This window comes from Miniopterus schreibersii (assembly GCF_964146895.1).
Source record: "Miniopterus schreibersii genome assembly, chromosome: 17".
Classification (NCBI taxonomy): domain Eukaryota; kingdom Metazoa; phylum Chordata; class Mammalia; order Chiroptera; family Miniopteridae; genus Miniopterus; species Miniopterus schreibersii.
Genome location: NC_138117.1, coordinates 13,709,670 through 13,720,673, shown reverse-complemented (window position 1 = coordinate 13,720,673; position 11,004 = coordinate 13,709,670). Strand labels below are relative to the sequence as shown.

At 42.9% G+C, this 11,004-nt stretch overlaps 1 protein-coding gene and 1 pseudogene across 2 annotated transcripts in view; one reads left to right on the top strand and one right to left on the bottom strand.

Annotated features, from left to right (window-relative positions):
• Window positions 1–4,769: 4,769 nt before the first annotated feature.
• Window positions 4,770–11,004, top strand: part of EIF3H (eukaryotic translation initiation factor 3 subunit H) — a 66,177-nt gene continuing 59,942 nt past the window's right edge. Inside the window, exon 1 of the mRNA XM_081117389.1 lies at window positions 4,770–5,316. Within this exon, the coding sequence (XP_080973515.1) occupies window positions 5,185–5,316 (132 nt within the window). The 5' untranslated portion in view covers window positions 4,770–5,184. The remainder of the gene's footprint in view (window positions 5,317–11,004) is intronic.
• Window positions 9,924–10,088, bottom strand: LOC308547243 (thymosin beta-4 pseudogene; annotated as a pseudogene). The gene has a single exon. The product of its transcript is annotated as a thymosin beta-4 pseudogene (transcript).

Below are 11,004 nucleotides of genomic sequence, written 5' to 3'. Positions count from 1 at the left end.
TGAGTATATTTAAGCTTCAATATCTTTTTTATATATAAGTTTAGTTCATATAATTATTTTTAAATAGATTATTTTTTATAAAGGGTTTCATGGTTTAGACATGACTCTTAATCTTTGTGCGAATGATCCAAAGCATCTAGTTGCTATTTGGAGCCTCCCGAGTTGCAATCTAAAAGCCTTAAAAGTAAAACCCAAGTTAACAGGTCTACTAATTCGGTTCTAATTGTCCCCAGTAAAAATAAAAAAATCACCCCAAATCATGCCTATTTAAAATCAAATTTTAGATTAGGTTTCCTTTCCAATCCAAACACAGTTATGGATTTTTCTCCTAATGCAGTCTGAAAACTCAACTCTTTTTTTTGGTGGTGGTGGTGGTGGGGCATATATTGGCCAGTCCAGTATATTTTACTTAAAATTTTCAATCCTGGTTTAGGTGATAATACATATTAAGACCTAAAGTAATACAATAGTCATAAATTTTGTGCAATATGAAACCCACATAAATGTGGACAGTGTTAAGTATTAACCTGCTCTAAAAATTTAAAGTCAGAATAATTACTGACCTTTATGTCCTCCATGAATTGCTGACAGCCACAGTAATTGCACAGAACTATACAATATAAATGGGGAGTGGTGGTGAAGTCTTTCAATATATCTTTGCGTTAGCATATGTTTCACACAGAAGATACTTGCATGACCAGAAATGTAGACTTAGATCAAGCCTCTAAAGTTTCACATTAAATTATGAAAGGTGTGTGAATATTCTGGTTTTTATTGAGTATTTCTAATACCAGACCTATTTCATTTAAAGTAAGTTGAGTAATTATAAAGCAGTTGGCTTTCTGTCCTAATTTTTGCTTTAACCCTCAAAAATAATTTAGGAAACTCAAGAGAAGGAGGAAAGTCTACTGTAATCACCCATATTTTTGTTTACTGCGTTCCTCCTTCCTTAATCATACCCCAAGGTCCTTTCTTTTATCGTTCCCTTTCCTTTTAGTCATTCTTTTGGGGTAGGACTGCTAGTAACAATTCTCTTAGTTTTTCTTTACCCAAAAATGTTTTGATTTCCTTTTTATTCCTTAACAATATTTTGGCTGAACATAGGTTTCTGGGTTGAGAGTTCTTTTATTTTAGTAGCTGAAACATATTATGCAACTTCCTTCTGGTCTCTGGTTTCTGATGAGAAATCCAACTTAATTCCAGTTGTTTTTCTCTTATCAGTGAGGCATTGTCTCTTTCTTGTTACTTTCAAGATGTTTTCTTTGGCTTTTAGAAATTTGATATGTCTTGGTGTGCACTTCTTTGGATGTATCCTATTTGGAGTTTGCTCAGGCTTCTTGAATCTGTAGGTTATGACTTTCCCCCTAGTATTAAAGAAGTTTTCAGTCGTTATTTCTTTGGATACCTTTTAACTCCTGCTCCCTTTCTTTTCTAAGACTTCTATGACAGGATTGCTATATTTTATTTATTTATTTATTTATTTATTTATTTATTTATTTATCCTCACCCGAGGATATGTTTTTACTGATTTGAGAGAAAGAGAAACACCGATGTGAGAGAAACATCAGTCGTTGCCTCCTGTATGCGCCCTGACCAGGGATCAAACTGGCAACCTAGGTATGACGACCTGACCCGGAATCAAATCTGCAATCCTTTGGTATCCGGACGATGCTCCAACCAACTGAGCCACTAGGCCAGGGCAGGATTGTTATATTTTTTTTCTTATAGTTCCACAGTTCCCCAAGGCTCTGTTCATTTCATTTTTGTGTTCTAGCCCACTTTTTTTTTTTTTTTATTGTGGGAAAATAATGTAAACTTTAACATTTAGCCCAGCTGGGCGTGGCTCAGGGGTTGCGCATAAACCTATGATCCAGGAGGGTGAGGGTTCGATTCCGGGTCAGGGCACATGCCCAGGTTACGGGCTCGATCTCTAGCAGGGGGCATGCAGGAGGCAGCCGATCAACAAGTTTCTCATTACTGATGTTTCTCTCTCTCTCTCACCCTCTCCCTTCCTCTCTCTGAAATCAATACAGATATATTAAAAAACAAAATAAAAAACTTTAGCATTTAAACCCCCTTTATCAATTCAGTGCAATTCAGTGTCATTGAGTGCGTTAACTATTACTTTTCCATCATCCAAAATTAAAACTCTCCCCCCGTCAACAGTAACTCCCCATTCTTTCCTCTTCCCAGGTCCCAGGAACCATTATGCTACTTTCTCTATAAACTTGACAATTCTAGGTACTTAATATAAATGGAGGCCAACAATATTTGTCCTTTTGTGCCTGACTTATTTCATTTAGCATAATGTTTTTAAAATTCATCCATGTTGTAGCATATATCCTACTTTCTTTTTAAGGCTGAATAATATTCCATTTTATGTATATACCGCATTTTGTTTATCAATTCATCTGTTGGACATTTGAGTAATTTCCAACTTTTGGCTATTTTGAGTAATGCTGCTATGAATGTTGGTGTACAAATATCTGTTTATGTCCCTGCTTTTGATACTTTGGGGTATATACCTAGATGTGGAATTGCTGGATCATTTGGTAATTCTATGTTTAATTTTTTGAAGAACTGCCACACTTTCTCACAGTGGCTGTACCATTTTATATTCTGTTCATCTGTGTACAGATTGGGTAATTTCAATGTTCCATCTCCAGTCCACTGATTTTTTTTTTTCTCTGTCCTTTCCATTCTGCTGTTAAGCTCATCCATTGGGCTGTTTTGTGGTTTTGTTTTTAAAATGTTTTTATTGATTTTTTTAGAGAGAGGGAGGGAGAGGGATAGAGAGATAGAAACATCAGTGAGAGAGAAACATCACTGATTATCTGCCTCCTTCATGCCCCCCAGGGGGAATCAAGCCCGAAACTCAGGCATGTGCCCTGACCGGGAATCAAACCAGTGACCTCTTGGTTCCTGGGTCAATGCTCAACCGCTGATCCATGCCGGCCGGGCAAGGTTTTTAAAATTTTTAAAAAATTTTTGGTTATTGTATTCTTTAAGTTCTAAATTTCCATTTGGTTCCTATTTATGTCTTCTATATCTTAGCTGAGACTTTCAATTCCCCTGCTGAAACATTTTATTTCAAGTGTGTTTGTGATTGGTAGCTGAAGCATCCTATGAGGGCTGCTTCAAAATCTTTTCAGATAATTCTAACATCTCTGACGTGTCAGTGTTGACATCTATCGATCGCCTTTTTTCATTCCATTTGAAATCTTTCTGGTTCTTGAAGAGATGATTTTTTCAACCGAAGCACAGACTTTTGCATATTTTGTGATGGAACTGCTTCAGTCGGCTCCCCCTGGCACAGCTCTGGCAATGGAAGGAGGGAGCCCTTCCTCTTACTGCCCCACGACAGTGACGCTACCGGCAGAAGCTGCAGTCAGCTTCACGGGGCCCCCAGGAGGGGGAGCAGGCCAGCTTCACCGGGGCCCCCAGGAGGGGGAGCAGGCCAGCTTCACGGGGCCCCCCAGGAGGGGGAGCAGGCCAGCTTCACCGGGGCCCCCCAGGAGGGGGAGCAGGCCAGCTTCACCGGGGCCCCCAGGAGGGGGAGCAGGCCAGCTTCACGGGGCCCCCAGGAGGGGGAGCAGGCCAGCTTCACGGGGCCCCCAGGAGGGGGAGCAGGCCAGCTTCACGGGGCCCCCAGGAGGGGGAGCAGGCCAGCTTCACGGGGCCCCCCAGGAGGGGGAGCAGGCCAGCTTCACCGGGGCCCCCAGGAGGGGGAGCAGGCCAGCTTCACGGGGCCCCCAGGAGGGGGAGCAGGCCAGCTTCACGGGGCCCCCAGGAGGGGGAGCAGGCCAGCTTCACGGGGCCCCCAGGAGGGGGAGCAGGCCAGCTTCACCGGGGCCCCCAGGAGGGGGAGCAGGCCAGCTTCACCGGGGCCCCCAGGAGGGGGAGCAGGCCAGCTTCACGGGGCCCCCAGGAGGGGGAGCAGGCCTTCGTCCCCGGTGGGGAGGCAAGTTCCAGCTCCGGGAGCGCCGGGCAGGGGCCTTCCCGCTGCGCCCTCGGCTCCTGGGGGGTCTCGCCGCTGCGGGGGGAGCGGCTGCCCCCCTGTCCTCCGGGGAGGCTGGAGGTCACGTCCTCCGCTCGATCTCCACCGACACGTGCAGAGGACACTGCTGCTGCCGCTTCTTCTTTTTTTTTTTTGTCCGTATCTGTTTCCAACCCGTGCGTAAAATAACTTCGTGGCCCTTATGTAACTCTTACATGACACGAACAGCAGCAAAGGGCTATGAATTCTGGTAATTCTGAAAAAAATGATTTTCCGCATCATGTAAGTGGTCAGAGACAGCCATTTAAAATTACGTAGCCCCAAAAAATGCAACATCACCCACCACGAGCGGCCGGAATGCGGCCGGATCTGCGCGTCGGTTCCCTAACGGGGACGGGAGCCAGCGAGACGCCTCGCAGCGGACAAGGCTGGGAAGCGGGGTTACCCGCCAGACGTGGCGGAAGCTTCACCCATGAGGCGCTACATAAACGTGAGTGACCACGCCGTTCTCAACGCCCAACGGAGACTGGCTGAGCATGACGTGGAAAACGCTTTATTTTTTTCCAAAATGAAAAGTTTAAAAACATCAAATATTCAGTACCGTTGCTCTCAAACTCTCCGCGCACTGTCGGTTAACGAGACACATCCCCACGCTTTCCAGTACCTGTGTGTGTGTTTTGTCACGTGCGCGGTGAACCAGGCCCGCGGCGCGGCTGCAGGTCGGCTGCCCCCTCAGGGCCGCAACCACCCCAAGCGCGCGGCCGGAAGCACAGCCCTGCGCGCTCGCGGCCCGAAGGCGGCGCGTCCGCGGGCCCTGCGCTCCAGGCGCCGGGGGAGAAGCTGCTCTGCGCCCGTCTCTCTGCTTCCAGCTTCCCGGCAATCTTTGGGGTTCCCTGACTTCTAGACACATCACCCCAGTCTCTGCCGTGTTTGCCACACAGTCTTCTTAAAAAGTCTACTTTTGCCTAAAAGTATCTTACGGGGAAGCCGCAAACCCACCGTGCGCACGCGCAAAGGATTCCGTTGAGGAAGCGTTGATGCTGAGCAAGAGACGGGAGGCGGGGCCCTGCTCCAGCCGTGCCTCTCGCCCCGCCCCTCGAACGGCGCCCTGCGCATGACGTCACGTGAAGCTTGTACTTCCGCTTCCGAGTACTCACGTTTCTCTCTCTTCCGGTCCCGCTGGAAAGATGGCGTCCCGCAAGGAAGGCACCGGCTCGGCCCCCACCTCTTCTAGCTCCGCCGCCGGTGCGGCAGGGAAAGGCAAAGTCAAAGGCGGGCCCGGGGACTCGGCCGTGAAGCAAGTGCAGATAGATGGCTTGGTGAGTGGGGTGCCATCTCCGCGGGCCCACGTGGGGAGCGTAGTTCCCAGCCGGGTCCCACCAGAAGCGCTTCCCGGCAGCCTCCCCTCTGGGCTAGGTGAGCCTGGGCCGAGGTTTTCCCTTTAAACCCTCTTTCATCTCCACTTTTTGTTCGGGAGACGCAGCGGCCTTCTCTGACATCTGACGGGGGCATTAAGGGCTGAGAAAGGGGACCGAGGCTGGGGGTGTGTGTGTGGCAGGTTCTTGGGGTCTTGTTTTGAGATGCTTGGGAGATAGGACTTGGAGAAAAACTTTTCTGGGAGACTAGCAGGTGAACCCTCGGTGTCGAGAAGGATCTAGGACTCTAGGGCTATTGGAAGGGAGCGTAGGGTAAACTTTATTGCTTCCCTGCTGGGATATGACATCTCTAACTTCCCAAGTGGAGATTTACCTCGCACCCACTTTTGAGCCCGTGGCTCAGCACTTTGTCCGCATAATTGGAATAAACATCTTTTGTGTTCGCTTCTTTTTCCCGCATCTGTGAATGTTAGACTGCCTCAGGATTTGGGTTTAGGCTTCCTGATACCTGGTTTCTGCTTGACATAGCGTAACAAAGTAGTTAAAAGCACACCTCTGGATTCAAACTGCTTGGGCAAGTTACCTGATCTCTTTATGCCTTATTTTCCTCATCTGAGTTGTTTTGATGATTAATATTGGCTGAATGTGTATCAATAACTAGCACAATGTCTGGGACATAGTAAGTTTCCATTTTCTCTTAGCTGCTGCTGCTATTATTTGTAATAGTTATATTAGTAAACTCTCTTTAACGTCCCTTCTTGTGGCTTTATTATTTATATTCCGATAACTCCTAGGTTTCTATTTCTTGCCAGACTTGATTTTTGAATGCCACTCTTAAATACCTGACTGCCTGCCTGGCATCACTATTTGGATAGGCACCTCAACTTTAACACGTACGAAATAAAATCAGTGAGTTCTCCCCCTCTCACATCTCTTCCCCCTCATTGCTATTACCTCAGTCTTTCCCATCTTAGTAAATGGAATTACCACCTACCCAATTGAATAAGTCAGAAAACGTAGGCATTAACCTACATTTGTTCTCTTTTTTCATTTGTCCTCAACATCCAGTCCCACAGCAAATCCTGTTGGTTCCACCTCCAAAATATATTAAATTCACCATCTCAAGAGAATCCTTGCGTAATAACCCTGTCAGAAGTAACCTCTTCCTCGTCACTTTCCATCACACCATCCTATATTTCCTTCATAGCATTTTCCACTGCCCGTGACTGGCTCGTTTGTTTTCTTGTCTCCTCCACCAGAATGCACGCTAAGGGCAAGCCGGGATTATGCTCTTTCACTCGTTATCCTCAATACAGAACCTGTTAACTGACATTGGTAGAATAAGTGAATGAATAAAAGATTTCATTTTATTTTTGTACTACTCCTTGTTCATGTCCTGATAATCTTTTGTAGATTATTTTAATGCTATCTTGAATTGTTATCTTAGCCCTTTTCAGTCTGCTTTTCATACTTTTATTAAAACATTCACTTACTGTGAAAGTTCAGATCTTGTTAACTGCCTTCCTGAAATGTTTACAGTGACTTTGCAATGAGTTTGAGGCCCACCAAGATGTTGTCCTTGCTTTTGTGTTTAATTCCTAGTATTTTCAAGCTTTCTAGGAACTGTATATTCTAGCCACACAAAACTATTTGGTAAGCCTAATTTTTAGTTGCATTTGTTCCTGGCACCTTGATAGTGGCCAAGACCAATTTTTCTTCTATTCTTGAACCTTTCCTTTTCTACCTTTGGTCCTACTTATCAATTCCTGTTTCTTTAATAGTGTCTTTCCCTTAATATCTTCAAGAAATTCCCATATTAAAATATTCAGCTCTGTCTGTCTACTTAACACTCTGTGTTCCATTCTTAATCCCACTTTTTTCCTCTTGAAGTTAAAGGTTAAAATTTTTCTATATTAGCAGTCTTCCACTGTTTCTTTTACTCATTGCTGTTAGAATTTGTCACCGCCAAGTTCCTAAGTCTTTAAAAAGATCATTGATAACTTTAGCAAAGAAGTATAAAAAAAATCAAAATGTCATACATGTAAATAGTGTCTATAATACATAATTTAAATAATTACAAAATATATCCAGTCACCTGCCTTTCAACTTGAGAAACAGAGCATTACAAGTATGGCCCGTGGACCAGCAAGACAAGCAGAATTGGCCTCAGTAGGTTGTTAGAAATGTAGAAATACAGTATCTCAGAATCTCAGGCCCCTCTCCCAATCTAGTGTATCAGATGATTTATAGCATATTAATGTTTGAGAAGTATTGCTCTGGTCCATATTGATCTCTTCCTTTTTCTGAACTTTTTATCATGACGACTTGTATTGTTCATCTTGGCATGTGATCATACACTGTTAATTAAAAAAAATGACTTACTGTTTATGTATTTTTCCTTTCTCACTGAGATGATAATCTGAAGGCTAAAGTATAAAACATTTGGGTGTTACATAGTTCCAGTGCTTAAAACCCATCACAATTAAAATATATTACCTTTTAAAAAAAAATATTTCTGTTGCTTTTTAGAGAGAGAGGAAGGGAGAGGGCGAGAGAGAAATATCGATGAGAGAGAAGCATCAATCGGCTGCCTCCTGCTTACCCCTACTGGGTATCAAGCCCACATGTGCCCTGATCGAGAACTGAACTGAGATGAGACCTCCTTGTTCATAGGTCTGTGCTCAACCACTTAGCCATACTGGCTGGCTCAAATATGTTTTTATTGATTTCAGAGAGAGGAAGGGAAAGGGAGAGAGAGAAATATTGATTGGCTGTCTCCTTCACACCCTGCACCGGGGATCGAGCCCAAAACCTGGGTATGTGCCCTGATGGGGACCAGGGATCGAACCAGCGACCTTTTGGTGCCCAGGATGATGCTCAACCAATTGAGCTACACTGGCCAGGGCAATTCCAGGTATCTTAAATATTGGGAGCATTTTTCTGGATTTTTAGCTCAGTCCTAGCCCCAATATTGGGGAGAAAAGCCTCTACAGAACAGTAGGCTTTGAAGAGGGTCTTTGCCAGTTCTTATTTTTGTGGTCAGATTGTCTCACTTTTACTTTACCATCTCTACCTTGGTTTCTCTGATGAGAGCGTCTGATTTCAGCACTTGGATGAAAACTTGGATATATTAATTTATAAACTTGTTTTTGTAAAATATTTAAATTATGGTACTTGGATATTACTTCATTTGGCAATATATGAGAAAATATACTTAAAGGCAAAATATACTAAAAGCTTTAGTTTTTCTTGTAAGCTCTTATTTGTAGATCATTCTATAAAATGATTCTATCCTGTAAAGATTAGGTTTAATAGCCCAGTACAGTGTAATTTACATATCCATCTATTTGATGGCAAACTGCATTGTTTCATTAAACCTGAAAGGACTGAAATGGATACTGCTGTATGCCATAGTAGTGTTGTGTATTTTTGTTGATGTTGGTACCAAGCCCAAGCATACAAGAAAATAAAATTGATTCAGTAAAATAATGGTAACTCAGTATTAACTTAGTCAAAGTACAAAACTTTTTTACTTTTTGAGTCTGAATATCAGCTATACTTTGGCATAAAATTTTAAGATTTTATTTCCCCCTCAAATAATACCTAAATGTCACAGGTATAAAATAAAAACAATATACATTATTTGTAAGAAAAGTTTGGAGACATCACAAAAAAACTGCAAAGATAATTAGCCAGTTTATAAGCTCATAGCATGAGGTTGATTAGCACCATTAAGATTTGGGGCTTTACTTTTCTAGTGTTTTTCCTATGCTTTAGTAAATACCTGGAGTTGAAGTTAATGGATTAAAGGTTATGCATGTTCTTAAGCGTGTTGCCAAATTGCTCTCTAGAATAGTTGTATACAGAGTTGAGTTTACTTCCCTCCTACAGAGTATTGGAGTGCTGTGCTGTTTCTTCGCACCATTGCCAACTGGAACTTGGGATTTTCAAAAATCTTAGTCTTTACTTTGAAATTTAGGCGTGTGTGTTAGTTGCTTGTTATAGTGATTCAATTCAGTAAATATTTCTTGCCTGTTAGTGATAATACCATCTACCCAAGTTACCCAGGCTTCTGGTATTATCTTCAGTTGTTCCTTAGAGTTTCCCTTGGATTCTCTTAAGATCACTTAGTTTCTGATCTTATAACCGTATTGTCTGTACTTTTTATTTCTTGCCCTCCTTTCTGGTTTCAAAACTTTTTTATGTGCATATTAAAAAATTGTGCATTTCAATAATTAAAAGGATTTTAAGCAAAAGAAAATGGCACTCTGATTAAACTGCATTCTACAGCCTGCAGGACATCTTGGACCAGCTTGGTTTTTACTCTAGATTTCACTGTTGCCCCACCCAGCTTCTTCCTTCACCAACATGCGAACATGTGAGTGCTGTTCCTGCCCTGCCAACCAGCCAGGCAGATGGGAGAGGCAGGTGTGAGTTTCGTGATCAGTAGTTCCCTGATGTGAAATGGGGCAGCTTAGTCATTTAAACTTGATCCAGCCTCTTTGCATCTTACAAAGTTAAACAGTTAAAAGAAGTAAAATACGACAATGCTATGGAATGTACAGTGCATGTAGGTGGTGAGTGTATGATTTTCCTGCTTGCTTCTGTTCAGTCTTTTCTTATGAAGGCAGTAGATTTTTCTCCTGCATTTCTGTTTTCTTCAACTTCAGCTTAACAAATTTCTCAATCTCAGCCATATCAGGTTTGTCAGACATGGTTGCAGGGGAATTGGAGCGAAGCTTATGAACAAGTGGTGTCCAGTCTGCTCAGTGGCTGCTGCTGAGTCTTGCTTTCCTTCTGAACTATTGGAAAGGCCTCGTGACTGACTGGCCTTACAGATTCCATTTTGTACTTGATCATCACACACGGTGCTGGTTTAAGAGTAGTCTTTAAAACAATTAAAACCAATTTTTTTCCCCTTTGGATAGAAGAAAATTCCTGTTTCATATTTTGTACAGAAATGCCTAATCTTCAGTTTTGCTTCAAAGGACCTTGTTGGGGAAGTGGAGAATTCCCCTCTACTCTGTTTTAGTTCTTGGAGCTGGAGTGATAATAGAATAATAACATTGACACAAGACAAGATAAATAGGAGAAAAACTGATTTAATGCATGTGCAGGGGAGAATCACAATATGATGGTTGGATCATAAAATGAGGCTCAAAGAAGTGATTGAACCAGGCATCTTTTAATATTTTTTAGAATATTAATAAATTTGTGGAGAATTCACAGGACACGAAAGTTTTAGTGCTCATGAGAAAGGAATCTAAGCAAGTTTTGGGTATTAGTGCAGAGTCTAAACAAAGTTTGGGCTTGGGTAATAAATTAATAAAGTGTTTATAGAAGCTCTTTGGCTCTGGATCTGTTAACTCTAGTGATAAGGGTATCTGTCAGCCCTCCTGGAGCAGGGAGGGCACCTTTCAAAGGGGAGATTTATTTTCTGCACTCAAGGAGACCAGAGGGTTGAGGTGTTCTTCTCTCACCGGCTGGTTGTCAAGTAACTTTAATTCAAAGTAATCAATATGCCATTGTGGGACATTTCGGGGTGGCCTGTCTCAGGCCCCAATAACCTCTTCAGGAGAAAGAAGGTGAGTAACCACTTCCTGCAATTACTGTGGTATACTTTTTAAACTG